The sequence below is a fragment of the Passer montanus genome, unplaced genomic scaffold (assembly GCF_014805655.1).
Source record: "Passer montanus isolate IOZ18808 unplaced genomic scaffold, ASM1480565v1 scaffold20, whole genome shotgun sequence".
Taxonomy (NCBI): Eukaryota; Metazoa; Chordata; class Aves; order Passeriformes; family Passeridae; genus Passer; species Passer montanus.
In genome coordinates, this window is record NW_024366592.1 from 5,783,705 (window position 1) to 5,803,982 (window position 20,278).

Sequence of the window (20,278 nt, forward strand, 5' to 3'; positions counted from 1 at the left end):
TCCTGGGTCCAAAGAAACAGCTTCCTAGCTCTGTAAGTTCTCCTTAAGTTTGGCTGAGCAATATAAACCAAAAAAAAAAAAAAATCACAAAAACATTTCCATGTTGTTTGTGTCATTTTGTCTGGGCTTAACCCCAGGAGGCAACCAAGTCCCACTTGCTCACTCACCTCCCATGGAATTTTTCTTTATGTCACTTTTAAGATCCTGACTTTACAACTTTCCTCTCATTTTTCAAAATCAGAGTATGTGAATTTTGATTTCTTTTAAAGGTGAGGTTACCTATAAGTTGTATATGGTATCTTGGAGTACAGCTGAGTAAAGGAAAGAAAGATGACATTTTTCTGGGTGGGATTTTTTGGAGAGGGGGTGTGCAACTGTCAGTCTTGATGAAGGGGTAGCTTATGAAATTTTTTCATCACATACATAGAAAGTGTTCTGTGACTTATGTTATTAATACATTTTAAAATAAAAAATAATACAAGTGTGTAAAGTTACATACTATGAAAACTGAATCAATTGTCACGTGATAAATTAGCAAATATGCATCCTTTGCCAGGTGGAAGCCTGGGTGTCACACTGTAGGTACCAAATCCTGTTTTCCATTCTTTTTTTGTGTTGAATCAGCATTTTGGAAATATTCTACAGCTTACATATTTAAGGCTCTTCCTAACCAGTGAAGTTTTCTAAAAATACCTATTGCAATCACGAGTTTACGTGTGCTGTTTTCAGCCCCAGCATTCTCAAAATGACCTAGAGGTAATGCCTGTTTCAACTTTAACCCTGCTATTTGCAAGCAAGCCCTTTACACGATCAATTTGTTTATGCAGTAAGATCAGACTTTGTTACTGCTTCCCAGAGACCTTTGCATCTCAGAGCCCTGTTTCCTTACAGAGATTGTGCCTGGTGTGGCAAGTATTAAATGGGGAAGGGCTGGAGGTTTAGTGTCCCTCCATCCCTTGCCAAAAATGAAGTGGGTAACTGATAGCTGCATGCTGAGGTGTTGTTCTTTAATAATCTGACTGATTTCTTTGGGACTGATTTCAAGTTTATAGGTAAGTTACTCAGTGGGTATTCACAGTGAGGTGGTGGGAAAAGACTTCTTGTGAAAATAGACATTTCAGAGATAACAGGATGTGAGAGAGTAAAACCTGTTTGACCTTAAAACCGTAATTACATTAAATGGTGTCCTTATTCTTCTATGTTCTATTCTCTTGTTTTCAGTTTGTGTGTGTTGGTACTTGGGGATAAGAAAGGGGTTGTGGAGACTAAAGTATTGTATGGAAAACTGAGAAAATCCTCTGCCAATGTCTTTGTGGCACAGAATTTTTGTAAATACTTAGAAGACACAGATCTTTGCGTGGAATCATCATGCTGCATCTACTACAGCTACTGTTGTAACATGTTCAGAGCTTTTTGTAAAGCACGATTCTCTCTGTGAATATTAAATGAGCTTCATACTCATTACCCTTTTAAATTTAGGAGCTTTTTTTCATTCAAGCAAGGATCAATGCGAATACCATGCGAAACCTGCCAGTGAAAGCACATGCATGTGTAAACATGCACGGAACACAAGAGAAGCCAGAAGGCAGTTTACTGCATAAATACTAGGCAGATTACTTATAGATTTTCTGTGCTTAGAAAAAAAAATAATTGTCAGTATTGTGAATATTAGTATGAGTCTTCAGAAATGATGTTGTTGCCATGCTTGCTTAAGTACCAGTTAATCATTGACAAGAGCGCTAATCATTAAGCAGCTGTAATTTAATTGTAGTGTTTGAAAGTACAAAAGGGTATGTAATTTAATAGTTAAAACAAGAAGCACTCCATTTATGTTTCACTAGCTATTGGGTTGTTTTTACAGAAATTTAGCTTAAAAGGCTGCTGAATTTTACATATTGATTGTAAACGTGGAAAGGTATGGTGTGTTTTGGGCGATACCTGGCAGCTGTTGCCATGTTCAGAGGTCAGCTCTCAAGCCTTTCCTTTGCTTTCCTGACAGATAATGCCTATTTTGGTTGAGCATAGACTTTAATATTCACTTAATCTTTGGAAAATATGTGTGCTTGATGAAGAAGTGGTACTTGGAGAGATGTATATGTGATTCAGCAGGGAACACTGGGTACAAGAAGCCCAGTGCCTAGGGAACCTCCCCAGCTATCCTGGGGCTGGGTGTCTGCAGAGGAATACAATCCTTCTGTGCTGTGAACAACTGGTTTAGCCCAGGAGAGCTTCATGGGGAGCACACTGGAGGAGCAGTGCCAATCCTATGCTCTGCCTTTCCTGTCTTCTTTTTGCTAATGGCTCCTGAGGGAGAAAAATTTGGTAGTCTCCTTTGGGTCACTGGAGGTTTCTCTCTACTTTTCCCCCACCACCAAATAGATATATCACAGAGATAGGAATTTACCTTTACTTTCACAAATTACATCCAAGGGATTTCTCTTTTCTGGGTCTATGTTCTGGTTATGTCAGGGACATGAGTAGATCACTAAGAGCAAACAGCACAGTTAGTTCCAGGTGTTACTGGGCTTATCCCTGCTGTGTGTCCAGCTCTCACCCACCAGCACTGTGGGTACAGTAAAGTCCCTGTTGTCTGTAACTGGAAATCATGGATAAATTCCCATACTTACTCTCCTACATATTCCTGCTTGCTGCTTTATGTGACATTGAAATTATTTTCCTTTTCTGATTAAAACTATCCTGTTTCAGAGAAGTTGGGCAAATAGATCTGTACTAATGGTGTTTGTAGAATGAGATGGCAACTTAGTAATAGTGACAGCATCACCTTTATTTTTCCTGCTCAAGAAGAGTAGAATATTGATGTTTGTTATAAGTTTTGGTGGGAAGTGCATAATGCCTTCTGTAGCAACACTTTTCTCAGCAATGGAGAGAAAAAAACCATCTACAGATTGACCTTGTCATAACTTTCATTCATCTTGAAGTCTTTTGGGCAATTTTCCCCACCCTGTGCTCTTGATGATTCATGTTGCATAAAGCTTCCAGAGCAATAGAATGTTGTATAATATTTCACTTAGAAATGCTGCATTCAGTGTGCTGCAACTGATTCAAAATTTTTTTTAATATCTGATTTTTTTTTATTATTCTTTCACCAGTATAAATTGGATTGGAAATCCTGTATTCAGTGTGCTGCAACTGGTTCAGAATTTTTTTTTTTAATATTTGATTTTTTTTTATTATTCTTTCACCAGTATAAAGAAGTTTAAGTGACTGCTGTACTTGATCAAAATGGTGGACACTGAAAATCAGCTCTATCCCCTTACTCCCTTGGAGGAGGAGGATATAGACAGCCCTTTATCTGGAGAGTTCCTACAAGATATGGAGAACATTCAAGACCTGTCCCAGTCTCTAGGTGATGATAGTTCTGGAGCTTTAAGTTTAACAGAATTCCAATCACTGGGAAATGGTCCAGGATCTGATGGATCAGTTATAACAGGTAAGAGTTTGGTTTAACACAAAACTTTCTTTTATAATAGAATGGTAGAAATTAATAACGATTTTAATGCAATAATTATTGTTTATGATGAAGTGACACTAGAAATATATAAGCTCATTATGGCATGGTCTTAAAATACTTAAAGCTAAAATTAATATATTAGACAAATGTCACTGAAGAATGACTGTAACACAGAGTTACATAGCCTTTAGTCAGAGGCTTTGGGAGATCAGAATGGGAATCACTGCAGTGCTGTGGGACACTGGAGTTCTCAATAAAGTTTTCCTGTTGAATCTGGGTGTTTGCAAGTCTTTTAGCAGGAGAGCCATTTGAAGTAGTTTACTGTTAACCTTTTGGTTGGTTTGCATTATGCTTTGTTTTGGGGGGGTTCTTCCTTTAGATCAATTCCCAGCTTGTGATCCCTATTTCACCTTGGAATAATAGAGCAGAGGCAGTTGAAATGAACAGTGTGGGTTTGAAGGGAATGGGGAGAGCTGCCTTCTGGCACTATGGACTGAAGGAATGTTTCTAGAACTATGATTTTGTTCCCTTTTGGTTGCAGACCTTCTCATGAGAGAGATGCCTTGTACAGGAAAAGTTATGATGTGCTTTATGTGTCTGTGTGCTTGTTAATAACGTGGTCCTTCAGAGGCAGGAGGCTTTACAATTATTTGAGTGTAGGTGTGTACAAGGCCTACAATAATTTAGATCAGCTTCTACTGTCACCTTCTCATGGACTATTCAGTGCTCACTGCAAAAAGGCCTGGTTTTGTGGTCAGAGAACATGCAAAATGTAAACTTGCAAGGCTCAAATTCCATAAGGCAAGTAAAATGAAACAGCACTTTTAAAAAATCCTGGGGTTTAGGCTGTTCTTGATGACTCTGATGCCTGTGGGCTTGGCAGCACTGGCAATGGAGACTCTGCGTTCCGTGCCAAGGTTTTTTTTCCAACATAATACTTGCTGACCTACATTCATGAGTGTTTCTTAATCTGTCTGTTAAAATAACACACCCATTAATTTGCTGAAGTCTTGTGGTGCAAGTTGCAAGATGGAAGATAAAAGAAATTCTGGCCTCAGAAAATATTTTCCTCCAACAAGGTGGAAATATTAATTGAAATAATTAAGGTTGGAACGTGTTAGTTTTGTAATGTGTTCATCTGCTGGTGGCACGTCTGGCAAGTTGGTTTCATTGTACAATTCAGAAATGCTTTGCCCATTAGACAAAAAACACAAAATATCTGAGCCAGGCTGCTTTAGAAGTAGGCATTTGTGTTACAAAATGTTCCTTTTAACATCTGTACAGCCTTTCTGCTGATGCACAGGACTCTTCCATCTGCTTTTCAGCCCTGAGTTTAAGTTCTCATTTAAAATTATGAGTAGCTTTTCAAAGGTCTGGGGTCCTTGTGTGTGTCTGAAGTGTATCTGTGTGAGGTAAGAACGTGTCTCTTGTGGTGCTGCAGCAAGAGATTCCCTGCTCATCCCTGCAGCACAAGAGATGGAAGATGTGAGGCCAAGATGAGCTGTTCACAACCTTTCTGCAAAGAGCATGGTGTGGTGTGTATTTATTGGGTCCATTCTCACCCAAAAAGTTCTTCCTGCCAGAGTCACTTCAGTAAGGCCTTTTCCTTATTGACATGCCATGTCACATCAGAATTAGCAAGGTGCACCCTGTATTTTGTGTGTGTTTGCACTGGAAATATGAATTATTTTTCAAAGAGTTATGATCAAACTGTTAGTTCACTTAATGACTATTAACACAGGATTTTTTTTTAGATTAAGCTCATTCTTTGTGTGGTTGTTAGTATAGAAACTGTATCAATCTTGATAGTATAGTATTTATGAAGTGTTCCTTTTTTTTTTTTTAGACACCCTTTCACCAGCATCCAGTCCTTCATCCATTAATTTTGCCACAGCTCCAGGTAGCATAGATGAATCACCCAGTGGAGCACTAAACATTGAATGTAGAATTTGTGGGGATAAAGCCTCAGGCTACCATTATGGAGTACATGCTTGTGAAGGTTGTAAGGTACAGTCATAATTTTCTTCTTAAGAACATAAATCATGTTACTTTATTTATGGGGTAGTATGAAGATAAACATTTGCTGCATAAATGTTTCATTGCTGTAGCTCCAACCATTACAATTCCTATCTGTGGTCTTTTTTTCTGAAGTAAGTCATCCAGACACCATAACTCAGACCTTCATCAAGCAGGAGCAATTCACAGTGATAACTTTAATACTCCTTTTCTGCATGTAGTTAGGGAAACACTAAAACAAAACACTAAACTGTGATTTAAAAAAATATCAAAGCCTTCTTGCTCCACTAGCATTTTATTTGTGTTGGGAGGATGCCTGGGAGGAGTATGCCACATTCCTGTTATAACAGCACCAAATCCCAAATTTCTCACCTCCCCCACATGCTGCCTGAATCCCTTAGTCCTGTACCTCTTGTAGTTTTGGGGCCAGGGCATGTCTCTGGCACAAATTACTCTTATAATTAATGCATAATTCTTGAGATTATAAGACCCATGAACTATAAGATTGTTTTCTTTTTCCTCTGAAGTTTTAGATTTTTATCTTTTTTTCTATATTAGAAAGTAACAGGAGAGAACTAACGCTCTTTGTGTACAGCTTTCTTTCATGCATCATGTCAGTAATGATCATTTGAATGTAAATCTTATGGAATAATGCAGAATATTAGAGATGGGAAACCAGTTCCTGGCCAGGTGTGTCCCACAGCCTAAATGTCATGTTGCTCTGTGATGTGACACAGAATGTTGAGATGGCTCTGGATTTGCTGTCCCTGTGGCTGGACAGTGTGTGAGCAACCTTGCATTGCACACTGGAGACATCCTGGAAAGAGCAGTTGAGCTAGAGGTTCTACAATAAATGGTAAAAGAATAAATAAAATTACCTGTATGATTGAAGCTTAGTACTCAACATTCATTAACATTATATATTGGTTTTTTTCAAACTTTTTATAGGGCTTTTTTAGAAGAACAATTCGTTTAAAACTCATCTATGATAAATGTGATCGCAACTGCAAAATTCAGAAAAAAAATCGTAATAAGTGCCAATACTGTCGTTTTCAGAAGTGCCTTTCAGTTGGAATGTCACATAATGGTAGGTAAGAGTGCCCTTAATTTGTTTGTTCCTACCCAGAGTCTGCTGCTGGAGGCAGGCACTTGGATAGCATTTTTACTCACACACGTGAATTGAACCTCAGATTTTTTACAGGATAGGTTGCTGTGGGGGATGCCAGTTTCCCTGCTGGGTTCATGTGGTTGATACAGAGCTGCCAAATGTGCTGTTATGAGCTTTACACAGTTCTGCTACCTCTCACTTTGTCCATATGAATGTTCATTTATTTGCTTTCTTCACCCCAGAACTTTGGCACCAGTACTCCCATTGAAACAAATTTCAATACTGGAAGAATTCTGATTGAGGATTTTGTAGAAGAGTAGGAGGAGAACAACTGCTTTCATTGTGAGGGGGAGTGATGTAGGATAGAAATCTTTAGGAAAGCAGCCTTCATTATTTTTCAGGTTACAGTGCAACAGCGCTTGGGCAGATGATTCAGAAAGTGGGGAGGGAGGGCAAAGGTCTGTGCTGACTGTGCAACAGGAATCTGGTAGGTTGTTTGTTAAACAGAATGGTTTAAAATTCAGAGCATTTAGATATCCAGCTTAAAAGTTATGTTGTTGTTTGTGCTAGTGATTTAAGATAAGGGTGGCAAGCTCGTGGCTTACAGACCAATTCCAGCCCACGAGGCAGTTCTCTGTGCAGGACACAGCTTGCTGAGCAGCCCTGGTGAGGAGGGAGAGGCCAAGCCATGAGAAAGCACATCTCACCTGGCCAGCTGACAGCAGATTGCCCTGCTTGGCTCTGATATTGTCCAGGCTGAACTTGGGGGCAGGCACAATGTGAAAGTATGTAAAAACACTGGGATAGGTGAAAAGCTGTGGGTTAGGAGACAAATTTCCTAAGGAAACTATGCAGTCGGGATAGGTGGGATGGGAACACAACTGGGGAAGCTGCTTGTGACATTGTAGTCTCGAGTCCCAGCAGGAGGCATTGTGAGAGTTTACCTTCTGGTTCTGCAGAAGAACCAGAAAGAAAGAAAGGAACCAGAAAGAAAGAAAGAAACCAGAGTTGACTTTCTGGTTCTGCAGAAGCCTGGCTCTCTTTTTGTGAGCCTTGAGTGAGATTGAGGTGCATTGGGAGAGGGTTGGTAGTCTCTGCAAGACTGGGGATAACCATCCTCAAAAAGTGTGCTGGACAACAAAGTGACATCTCAGGTTGGGAGCTGAGCAGGGATCTGTGCTGGTTGGCAGGAACTGACATCCATGTGAAGCTGTTCCATCCTGCTAAAAACACTGTGGCCACCTGTGCTCCAGTTGAAGGGAATAGCCACAGTTTTATTGCAGCATGGGAGGCATGCAGGGGAAAGGGATGACTGCTAACTTGCTGGCAATACTTCTCAGGAAGAGTGCTACAACTAAATTTACACCCATGATCTTAAAACTGTAAGTTTTAGTTTAGAGCAGGTATTCTTCCACATTTTCAATAGGTTGGTGTGACCACCCACCCTTAAGGGGAAGGCAGCACCTGAGGCAGATTCCAAACAGGCTTTCCTTGTTGGACTCCCATTGAAGTGCACAGCTGTATTTCAGATCATGCCTAGAGTCACCTCTTTATGTCATGAGAAGACCCCTGGGCACTGATGGTTGAAGGGCTGATGGTTGAAGGGCTGATGGTGTTCATGCCTTGGATTCCTCAGTGTAGGCAGTGAGGTCCTGTCCTCACGGGTTGGATGCTGAAATGCAGTACAAGCAAATGACTGTATGAGCCACTCAAACCCTTGCACACCTCCCAAGGGTAAAATGGGGCTGGCTTAGCTTGAAACTGAAACTGAAGAAGGATGTGGACATGCCCATGAATAGCAAGGCCACTTGCCCAAAAACCAGGAGATCTCCATACCCAGAGGTGTTTCAGACTTGCATCTTCTGCCTCTTGGAAGAACATCCCAGTGGCTAGGTTGGGTATTCAGACTGTTCTCCTCTCCAGTCTTGAAGGGCTGCTCTGTTGAGAAAGCAGTTTGGAGTGCTGAGGATGGAGGAGATTTTGTTGCCTACAGCCTTTGAGCTGTAAATGCAGGTCTTGGAGCTGGGGTTCCCACTGGCAGTACAGATGTGCTGAATGAAGAACTGGATGGCCCTGCAGGTTGAGGCAGCAGTGGGATTCAGGCCTGACTCCACTGCAGCTCTCCAGCTCGTGTGTGCGCTTCCTGCCAAGCTCCTGTCATGAGTTCACTTAGTGTTTAAGAGCTCCCAAGGTGGACTTTGAGTTTCACACTGGCAGCTGTAGAACTCAGTAAGGAGAAAACAAAATACAAGTGTATTTAGGTGATACAGAAGGGAAAAGGAATGTGTTCTAGCCCACTGGAAATGGCATTTTGTGTTCTGAAACACCTGATTTCCTTCAGCCTAGCATATTAGTCACTGACTGTGTTGGGAAGGGACAATGTCGTCACCTCTACCTCAGTTTTTCTACACAGAAAAATCTCACTGCTCTGATCAGCAGTGGTAAAAGGCTTAAGTTCTTGTATAATTTGTGTTTGTTTTACAATTATGTCTTCCCATCAGCAATACGTTTTGGACGAATGCCAAGGTCTGAGAAGGCCAAGCTCAAAGCAGAAATTCTAACAGGTGAAAATTATGTAGAAGACTCAGAAATGGCAGATCTCAAATCACTTGCCAAAAGAATTCATGAGGCCTACCTGAAAAACTTCAATATGAACAAGGTTAAAGCCAGAATCATCCTTGCAGGGAAAACCAATAACAATCCAGTAAGTACTTTTTCTGTTACTTTAAAACAAAACTGACAGGTATGTAAGGTGATTGGAATAATTTGGTAGACACTTTAGCAAATCTTTTAGAAAATAAATGTAATGGTAATACAGATGTGAAATATTCAAAGCAAATATCTGTAGTAAATGTGGTTGCTTTTAACCACTATCAGAATAGTAAGAAGCTTTAGGAAAATCAGGTGATTACCTTGTGAATGGAAACTCATAACCCTAAATTATTGTCCTGAATCAAAAATGAAGTGATATCTGAATGTGAATACCTCTTGTTATGGGGAAAACAGTTCAAAATTATTTTCCTATTATGACAGTGAAAAAAATGCATTTTTCTGTCACAAATGCCAGGATAAGTACTATTAGCTTGTATGGTGTACATGTCCTCTGCATGACTTTTCCTTTAATCAGAATAATATTTATACCAGGAGGGGAAAGAAAACTTGAGTTTGTAATTTTTTGTTTACAGTGCTGGCCATGTCCTCACCCAGCCTTCCTGGTCTTTTCTGTATGGTTCCTTTGAAAGGCAGAAGCAAGCAAGGTTGTGAAGACACATTTGCTGTAGAAGTTATTTTTCTTTCAGGGTAATTTAGCCAAGGTCTTCCTAATTTGATCAACTGCTTTTTGTTTAGTAGCACATGGGAGAGTATAATTGATGTAAGGACTCGCTTGTTTCACTTTATGCATATTTATTTAAGCTCCACTGTGATTTTTGTTACTTTTATGTAGAAGATAAGTATCTTATTTTATCAGCAACTTCAGTTTCAGTAAAAATTTGCAGGGAAGAAACTTTACATATGCCATAATGAAAACCATGTAAGTGTGGGGATGAGTGTTATCAAAATGGTAAGCAAGCTGTCTTCTGCATTATGGAATTTGGCATATAATAGTCTAGTATAGTCTAGCCTACAGCTTTCTGAATTAGAAGAGAGGCACATGAATTATCCCAGTCTCTTTTATTGGACTAAAGAGGTGTGTAAAATGAGGCAGAGGCTTAAACATTTTAGGGGTACAGGCTGATGTGAGCCTGCAGTAAATACCATCTTTAGCTTCTCAGTGAATGGGCTTCTGCAGAAAATCAATGTTGTGCTTGTTACCCTGTGCCAGAACCATAAGCCACAGCTTGTGTCACATGCAGGGATGGATCCTAGGCAGTTATTCCCAGTTCTTGGATGTGAATGTGTCCCACAGCCACGGGACTGACCAGCCAACAGTGACCAGCACGTGTGTGCCTGGGTGAACATGCACATGAAAATTAATGAAGAATCAGCCCTAGGATGTTGCAAACAGGCTGCTATCAATTTTTTCCATGTGCAGGGAAGAGCAAAGGGGTTTTAGGCTATTTCATCATCTCTTAAGAAAACAAACATTTTCATTTTCTTTTGACTTTTCAGCAGAAAAGCAAATTTTAAAAGAAGGGGTTTTTTGATTGTAATTAGCAACCCACCTATTTCAGAACTGTGCATTAACAGCTAATTTCTGTGAATCCTAATTTTTTGGCACCACTACAATTAATTTCAGAATGAATGAGCATTTTTCATGATGACACAGTGTCACTTTATAATTTAGCTCCCAAGTCCTTAGCCATGCCTCTTTTCTGCATACTGAAATGATGTTAAATTTTTTTTAAAGTGTATAAGATAGTGTACATCTTTTAAAGGTTTAGACATGTGTTGTGTTTCTTGCTTTGCCACTTTCCACTCCTATCCACCTTCCCATGGAAAGTTCTGCTCTGTGTAGCTGTGCTGGAGTGAGATGAAATGTGCAGTAGCCATAAACATTTTAAAATGGAAAACCATGGGAACCTGACCTGTTGGACAGTTTTCTGAAGGAAACAATCGAATCCTATGAATTCCTGACACAACACTCTGTGTTTCCCATGCTATTTAATTTGAGCTGAGCAAAGCAGCACAAGGAAGGTGCTTGGTGTGTATGGAACTAAGTTTCTGTTCAAGGTCAGTTGCTGTGAGTTTACTAGGCTGGTTGTCATTTTTCTTTAGTGGATTATACTTCATTTTGGTTGTTGATATATATCAAATATATCAAAATATTTTTGATTTCTGATTGTTCATAAGAAAGTCTGAATGCTGCTTTTGATAATGATGTTTTAAGAGAGCTGCTCACCTGTTTGTAAAGCTTGTACCTTTCAAAACAAATGGGATTATGGAAAAGACCAAATTTTGTGCTTGGCATTCTCATGGGATTCTCTGTTTAGAGATGACTCAGCACCAACTGCAGTTAGAAAGTTGGGACAACTGGGGCATTGTCTATGACAATCTGATAATAAAACTCAAGAGAATTGCAGGGTTCACATTCTTATGCAAATATGCTGCCCTGTATTGAAATTACTGCCTGTATTCCCCCTAGGGTACTTCAGGAAAGCATCATGATGTGCATCAAGTGTAGTTAGTTTAGGAATCAATAGGAGAGTAGGCAGAATATCCTGGACCTCTGGAGAAGGTAATGCAAGTCTTTTGTGAACCCTCTGGGACTGGCTCTGAGATGGATTTGTGCATGCCAAACACAGGAGTGCAGGAGCTTCGCTGTAACTATTAGAAAAAACTAAATTAAAGATATGCCATACATCTTTACATTTGACTATTTGCATTGCTGTTTGCAGAGCAGATTTGTTAGGCATTGCAGTTTGTCATACACTGTTTGTCTTGATGAGAAGTATGAAAGAGCTCAGGGTTTATTGATAGCTGAGGACTGATTAGCATGGAGTTAAAGTTTAGCAAAATTCTTATTTTTTAGGAAGAGAACGATTAATAACCATTATTTAGTGACTGAACTCGTGGGTTTTTTGTCTCTGTAGCCATTTGTTATACATGATATGGACACCTTATGTATGGCAGAGAAGACCCTGGTGGCAAAACTGGTAGCCAATGGGATTCAGAACAAGGAAGCAGAAGTTCGAATCTTCCACTGCTGCCAGTGCACGTCTGTGGAGACTGTCACAGAACTCACAGAGTTTGCCAAATCCATCCCTGGCTTCTCCAACCTGGACTTGAACGATCAGGTGACACTATTGAAGTATGGGGTGTATGAAGCCATATTTGCCATGTTGGCCTCTGTGATGAACAAGGACGGGATGCTGGTGGCTTATGGGAATGGATTCATAACCCGGGAGTTCCTGAAAAGCCTGAGAAAGCCATTCTGTGATATAATGGAGCCAAAATTTGATTTTGCAATGAAATTCAATGCACTGGATTTGGATGATAGCGATATATCCCTTTTTGTTGCTGCCATTATTTGCTGTGGAGGTAAGCATTACCCATTACCCATTAGTTCTCTAAGGTAGTAAATTTTATTTCCTTCTCGTGAATTAAAAATTTTAATGGAAAAGCTTCTATCCTCTGGAAGATTCAGTTCTACCACTAACTACACTTTGAGGAATCATTACAAAATTATGACATGTATTCTTTTGCTTGTTTTGAGAACAGATCGTCCTGGTCTTGTAAATGTAGGACACATTGAAAAAATGCAGGAGAGCATTGTGCATGTACTGAAACTTCACTTGCAAAACAACCATCCTGATGACACCTTCCTCTTCCCAAAACTTCTCCAAAAAATGGCTGACCTCCGACAGCTGGTCACAGAGCATGCTCAGCTTGTTCAGATAATCAAGAAGACTGAATCTGATGCACATTTACACCCTTTACTACAGGAAATCTACAGGGATATGTATTGAGGACTTCTAGTATTTTTTTCCACAATATTTAAAGACAGAGAAATACAGATGGGAGCAAAACTACTTGTACAGTCATGGGCTGTTCACTCAGCCCAGAGCAGGAAAAATCTAAAACTGGGGAACTGGAGTGTTACACTTCTTTTGGTTTGGGATCTTTTGTCTTCTTTTGAAAAAGTGCTGCAGAAAAATACTGGTCAGAGTGCTCAATGAAGTGTCTTACAATGGTTCTTTTATTTGGAAATTTGAAGATTGGTAAGGAATACATATTTGTATAATAAATCAGAATGTTAAGTAACAGAATGAACAAAATTGTATTTCCTCTTGGTTTAGTCATTTTAGTATTAATATGAAAATTCAGCACCTTCCTTCCAGGTATCTGCACAATCAGAAAGACAATGCACTTTTGCCTAATGGTAACTACTGAGAACCAGCTAACACTTTTTCTTAAAGCATTCAGTCTAGGTGTAGCAAATGGCTGGATATTACTGTCCATACACTTCTAAAAATTTGGAAAGATCTTTGATCCATTGTTGCTTTAATTCCATGAAATTGTGTACAGCTTCATCTAGGGTTGCACTGGCATACTTAGGGTTAGCATGTTTAAAAGTTCTCTTATGAAATTAAACAAAATCCAAAGAGTTATCTAAAACACAGCAGAGATGCTCCAACAGGTGTGTCTTGAAGAGTAAACGTGATAAACTGATGGGACCTTTTTGTTTCAGAAGTCTGTTAAGGAAATGTGAAAATATCACTGATGAAAAAGATGTCGTATACCCTGTATTTTTGTAGAACTTGTAATAGCTCAGGATGCAGTTTTGACATAAGAATACTATTTTAAATTAGCAAGAGTTATGGAGAGACTGAAAAATCTGATCCTACCCCAGGAAAAAAAAATAATTTTAACTTTCCAGCAATGATACTGCACTCTACTGCAGTGACAGATGACTCCAAAGGAATGATTGGATAGGAAAGGCACCGGCTTCCTCTAAATCTCTTGGCAGTATAATTGTTTGGACCTGTTTGCTTTTCACACTGCTTCATTTTTTACCCACTTGGAAAAATTTCTATTGCTTCTTCGGCCTCATGGATAGAAGTATTTGGTGCTTGTTTTCACCAGATTTTGTCCTTGTGGATAAGGTGGCAGTAATACCAGGAGCAGTGTTTGTAGGTGTCAGACTGTGTCACAGAATGGAAGGCAGCACAGATGAGAGTTTATCGTGTTCCTAGGAGTAAACTGATTTTTACCACAGCATTTGCTGTTCTCCTGCTGCAAAAGAAGCCACAATGAAATGGCTTCCTGACTTTGCCACTTCATGGATCTTTTCTGAGGAAGCTGCCCAGAAATTCCAGCTGCATGCAAGGCACTCTGCTGTTTCTCTTTCGTTTCTCTGATATGGTTACTTCACATTATTTTTACTTTCTGTTTCACAACAATGAGGTCTCAGGAGCAATCCCAGCATTTTCACTACAGTTAAGCTTTCAGTGGCACAGGAGGACACTTTGGACTTGTTTTATTGCAGCACATTTGAAGGCACCTGAATCTTCACTGCATGGATTGAGTGATGAAGTGAGAACATCACACTGCCATTCCTGTTTCAGTGGCAATGCTTGTTTCTGTCCAGGCCCACAGGCACAGCTGGACACTGGAAAAATTACAGGTTTAAAGGCAACTTGGTGTTTATCTGGGCAATGATTGTGGCAGAAGTTATAGATAACTACAGATATGTTTAGAGTAAAATATTGAAGCACAGGCCTCAAATTTGGTGAGCATCTAGGGCAGGATAGAAATAGTAACTGCATGTGCCCAAAACTTCCTCCCCTTCCCTGTTGCCAGCAGGAAGAACACTCAAACACTCAGAGAGGAATGTTGGTCTTGCCAGGAGCCCTCAGATGAGAAATGGGCTGCCTTTTGTGTCCCAGAGCAGCACACAGTGTGCCCTCAGAAACAGAGGATTTTAGGAATGCTGCTGCTTTATTCTTCCAGCCAGCCCTGTTTCACTGAGGAGCTGTGGGGTTTGGGCCAGGGAAAAAATTGATCTGCGATATTGCTGATGCAAGAAGTTGTCAAAATATCAGCCATTCTGGGATGGTGTTCTGAGACTGGAGGAGCCAGTTAGTTTGCTCTCTAAAAAAATGATAACTTGAATTTTTTTCCCCCCCAAAGGTCAGATTTTTTGCAAAGGGCAACATTCAAAGTTGAATTTCAAAGTTGTATTTCAAAGTTGTATTCCATAGTCTAGGTGTACTGTAGGTTCTCAGGAAAAATCAGACACAGTCAGTGTGCATAACTATTTTCCAGCTCTTGTTCCCAAAAGTGGCTAAAACACTTTAGTAACACTTTAAAACATGGAAAATTAATAATAAATACTTAAATTCTCAGCAAAGCTATAAAGAATTGCAAATTGATTTCTGTTTTAAATTAAATTGCAGACCCTTAATGAAAAAAAAAAAAAAGGAAAGAAAGAAATAAAGAGAACACATCTCTGAATTACAGAAATATGAACAAGATGTTAACACAGCCTAAAATTCTGGATGGATTCCACTGCCCACACTGCTGTCCCGTGCACATTCCCACAGTCACTTCAAAGAGTGGCACAGGGCAGACAATTCCCTTCCCAAGAATTAGTGGGCAAAAGAATTTCTCATTTCTACATTACACTTTCAAGGAACTACATTTGCTCCTTCAGGAGATGACTACAGCAGATTTTGCCCAAGGAGATTTTAAAGTTATTCAGTTTATGTCCATTTTTTTTTTTAGTTTGGAATCCAAACTAGTCTCAGACCTATTTCTGATTGATTACTTCAGCATCTTCCCTATGTGCAGATAAAGTAAAACTTTAAAATACCCCATCTATGGAGGGAAGCAAAGTGATCAGATTTTAGGATTCAAATGGTATTAAAGATTTAATACCTGGCTCATCAGGTACAGTTTGGATCTGATTCTTGCCAACATAACTCATTTTACTGTCATAGCATGGAAGAACTCTGGTTAGCAACCAGACCCCACGAACAGCTCAAGGCAAGAGACAGCAGATGGATAGAGAAATATCCTGGGAAACAATAGTATGACTTAAGTTTTCAGCAAACCTACAAATTACTCATTTTTTAGCATTTTTTGGGGGGTAAATTTTTATTTATTTATTTATTCTGGTGCCCTAGGTACTTTTTGTCAAAGGGGAAGTGGGGAAGAAAAGGAAGGTTTTGTGCCAAGTATAAGGGAAATCTGAGGTTCATTCTTCTCTCCTCCTCAAATATTTCCTTTAAAGCTGCTGTTTTAAAAAATTAGTTACTTTGTACCTTTCAAAATTCCAATCCCACTTTCGCTTTAAACACAAACTGACACCTGATAGGAAAATTTCCACCTACAGAAACTACACCTCCCATTGCATTTAAAGAAACCACATTTTGTCTTAGCTGCCATTTCCATGTGCCTTTGTGTTTTGGTTGCAGCAGCTGCTGCAGAGCTGAGGTGCTGGCAGCCAGCAGAGCTCTGCATTATTGTGTGCAGATCTCAGAAATACCAGCACTTGCACTAAGCCCGTTCTCATGAGAGAGCTGGCACAAGGCTGCACATCAAAGAGCTTATAATAAGCATCCAAACATTTGTTTGTTTATTCAAACTGCTGAAACTTGGGGAGATTTATTCATCACGAGAGCTGGGTCACACACGACTGAGTCTGAATTTCCTCATTTCTGACGGAAAGCCTGGACAAACGTGGGCCCCATCTGAGGCAGAGCAGCTGGGGGACATCCTGCTGTGGCTGCACAGGAACAGTTTCAGTCTCTCCTAAAAAGCTCCCTGTGACTTAACTGAAAATCTGCAACTGCATTTGACAAATGCACTTGCAGCTGTCACGGTACTGTTTAAGCATAAGGTCTGCAGATAATGGTCCCTCTCAGAAACCCCTCGTCCTGTAGGAAGTGTTGGAATGTAAGGTGGAGCGTGGTATCTGTGCTTGCTTATGTCCCAAGTGCTTTCCTGATAATCAGTTGCATATAATTTTTGTATTTAGGTTTAATCAGCTTTATTATCCTTCTTTTACTGGAGATTTGAATAATATGTGGGTTTGATCTAAGATTATTGATATTGTTATGTGTTGTGGGATTTTTTTAATTTAATGTAATACCATTTCTTCATGTTTCAATTTATAAAATACAAGAATATAAATGCAAGGTATAAAATTTCACTAAATTAATTACAGAGGTGCTTAAAGAAAAATGTGTAAATTATTTAATTTAAATATTTGTTACATACTTTATTTTGTGTACAGTGAGGAAGTAGTTCCTTTTATGGGCTAAGGATGAAGGGGCTGATGTCAAAGACAATTTGCTATTTATTCCTGTCTGGTCTTTATTGCTGTATCATTTGTGAAGAACTATCCCAAGTTCTTCAGAGTTATCAGTGTTTGGTGTTGATGATTATAACAAAACTTTAAAATATATTTTCACATAGAACACAGACTTCCTTTTATTTAATTTTAATAAAAGCAAGTCTAGTTGAGGAATAGCTGCAATCCCAAAATCGAGTTTTTAGCTCAAGTTCACCAATAGGAAAAACAGTGTGTAGAACTGAGTTGATCTTTGTTTTGCAGCATGGTAGCTCATTTTCCTTTGAAAAGAGCTAAAAAGAAGCTGCATTTGGTTCGTGCACCAGTGCTGGTGTTTTCTGTGGAACTGACTTATGGCTCACTGGGAATAACAACGTGTACTCAGGATTATTCCCTGCCATCTGCCCCGAGGGCAACCTGCTGTTTTATAGATGTATTTCAAACGTGATTTGGCAGTGCAAAACAAAACCTTGAAATGGCATTATTGGCTTCCCTACAGGAGGGGTTTTAAACAGAATTCAGAGTTTGCTTGTAGGGATTCTGTGTCTGGTGCATGCAGGTGTGACAGTCTGTGCCTACAGCATCCTTCTAAGGAAATCCGATATAGGGAAAAAGGTACCTTTCAAAGGTATCTACCTTTTATTTTGCTGTGTGAATCACCAAACACAGAAGGTATCACAAGCACAATCTATTACAAGTGTTCTAGCTATTGTTTGTACTTACTGCTTTTTCTTTGTAACATATAACATTTTATTTCCTTAAATTGCTGCAACTTGGCATTTTCACTTCATCAGTGTCACCACACAGGTATGTTGTCTCCTAAGGTGTTTGTGTCATGTTTGCCAAAGCTCTGCTGGGCTTCCCTGAGGCTTCCTGCAGCCACTTCCTTTACCCTGTCACTTCATATGACACAAACCCACTGTGTAACTGAGCCCACCCTAAGGAAGGCTGCTTCCTCCTTTCTTTTATTCCATTGTGCTCACAGGTTTTTTAAATCTTTTTCTGCCTCTGAAGCTGGGGTGTGTTTTTTCTCGAGCTCCTTTATTGCGTCAGTCTGGTCAGACTCCATTGCTGTGGATGTTTCGAAACAGAATTCCTGTTGCAAGGACCTCAGTTTCAGATGAGCTGCCTCTGCCAGGGGATAGGCAGCGTGCACAAGAGACTGATCTGATCACAGGCTGGACCTTAAATAAGGACTGCAAGATCAAGCATGAGGTACTTGAGGTAGTTCCACTACTTGAAGTCGTAGTAATGTTTTGGTGTATTTTCTCACGTTGGGTATGCAGGTAATCCCTGGTGTGGAAAAGACATCTGCCTTATGCTCAATGCCAGGAGTTTCGTGGCATTTTTTCCACCTGAAAGAAAAAAAGATTGGCAGGATGTGGAAGTCCTGAGCCACTGAAATCCCGGTGGCACACCAGTCCAGCGTGGTACTCCGGGTGTGTAGGAGTGCAGTGTCACCAGGCAGCCTGTGTGGGATGTGCTGCAGAGCTGGGAGCAGGTCACCACCCCTCCTGCAGGTGACTCACAGCCACCCCTGCTCATCCCCACACACAGCAGCTCTCTCCATGGAATCCCAGTGCCTTGGCTCTGGGCAGAGCAGGAGCGTGCCCGGGTCAGTTACTGCTGCAGCAGTTTAACTGTGAACCCAACCAACGTTTCCGTGCTATCGGCGAGCTCCAGAACCCCCTCTGAGGGTTTGACAAGTCTGCTTTAGCAGCTTCTCAGGAACCTGCTTCCTGAGCAGCTCCTGCTGTTCCACAGCTCTTACAAACAGTTGCCCAGAATTATCTCGAGGAATGCAGCACCACAGCTTCAGTGGCCCAGGATGATGAAGCCCTCCTTCACGTTTTAAATGATTTGTTATCTGGTAGGATTCAAGGAAAGTACAGTGTTGTGGATGTTGCCAAACCCTAATCAATAGAGCTAACAAGTGTTTCAATGAATCAAGATATCAATATTAAAGAGAAAACAAAACAGCTTGTTGCTTCCAGTCAGCTGTTTTGGGTACATTTTACTTCAGTAAATACAGAATGTAGAATGAGCACATTTCTTGCAAGGAGTAGTCAAACCTAATTCTCATGGAATGCTTGTTTCCCAGTAAAAACCACTAATGCAAGCCAAGTTCCCAAGTTTCCTTCTGTTAGAACAATGCAAATGACACTTCCAAGGATGAATGGATGCCCTGGTCTTGCAGGGATTTTTAGGAAGGACAACATATCTTGCACTTGTGAATGTTAAAGTCACATCTAGCTACACACAATGATGCATTCTCAAACGTTACCAGCCTTCTGATCTAGGATGAAAAAACTTGAACTTAACATGTTTTTCTTTTTTACATTCTGATTTTTTCTGCCTTCTTTAAAAACAAGAGGTTGAATTCACAGTGTTTGTATAGAGACTGGTAGGAACCTATGTGCTTTAATCCTTTCAGACTGAATGTAAACCAACTTAATTTGAAACACGGTTTTGCCTTAATGGTTTTAAAAAAATAAAATATTTTTAAAAGTTAATTTAATGACATGTGCTGATCTTTTATCTCCAGGAAAGGAACTCACTGCAATATGACATTCAAAAGGCAGCCTGTTTGAAGCATCTTCAAGTACTGATGCTTCCCTGTGTACTGTTAGATGCCTTTTGAAGCAGGAGTGGGTGTGTCACATAACCCAGAGGCATTGCAAATACATTTATTTATATATATTACCTAAGTTTGGTGCTGACCCACCATCCAGCTGTGATCTTTCATATTCTCATGGAGTGTATGGCTGCTTTGAGACATCCATGGAATTCAACAAGTGCACTTCTATGTGAAACGCAGCACTAATTCAATGAGCACACCTTCAGTTAAATCAGTCAGGGAAGTATGTCACAGGTAGCTGCTTTCCTTCCAGAATCTGGGGATATTTTAGGCTGGTAACAGAGTGCTGAAGTGGAAATTATAGCAGAA

The 20,278-nt window shown here is 40.0% G+C and overlaps 1 protein-coding gene across 10 annotated transcripts in view; it reads left to right on the forward strand.

Annotated features, from left to right (window-relative positions):
* The window catches only part of PPARA (peroxisome proliferator activated receptor alpha), a 42,992-nt gene that overhangs the window by 13,580 nt on the left and 9,134 nt on the right, over positions 1 to 20,278 (forward strand). For 4 of the 10 annotated variants that reach the window (XM_039707974.1, XM_039707973.1, XM_039707975.1 and 1 more), the window contains exons 3-7: positions 3,207 to 3,451; positions 5,319 to 5,479; positions 6,437 to 6,575; positions 9,098 to 9,300; positions 12,128 to 12,575. In XM_039707974.1, coding sequence (XP_039563908.1) covers positions 3,244 to 3,451; positions 5,319 to 5,479; positions 6,437 to 6,575; positions 9,098 to 9,300; positions 12,128 to 12,575 — 1,159 coding nt within the window. In that variant the 5' untranslated portion in view covers positions 3,207 to 3,243. Of the gene's footprint in view, positions 1 to 896; positions 1,053 to 3,206; positions 3,452 to 5,318; positions 5,480 to 6,436; positions 6,576 to 9,097; positions 9,301 to 12,127; positions 12,576 to 12,755; positions 13,898 to 20,278 lie in introns of those variants that run through there. The other 6 variants (XM_039707969.1, XM_039707970.1, XM_039707968.1 and 3 more) reach the window with 4 other exon arrangements.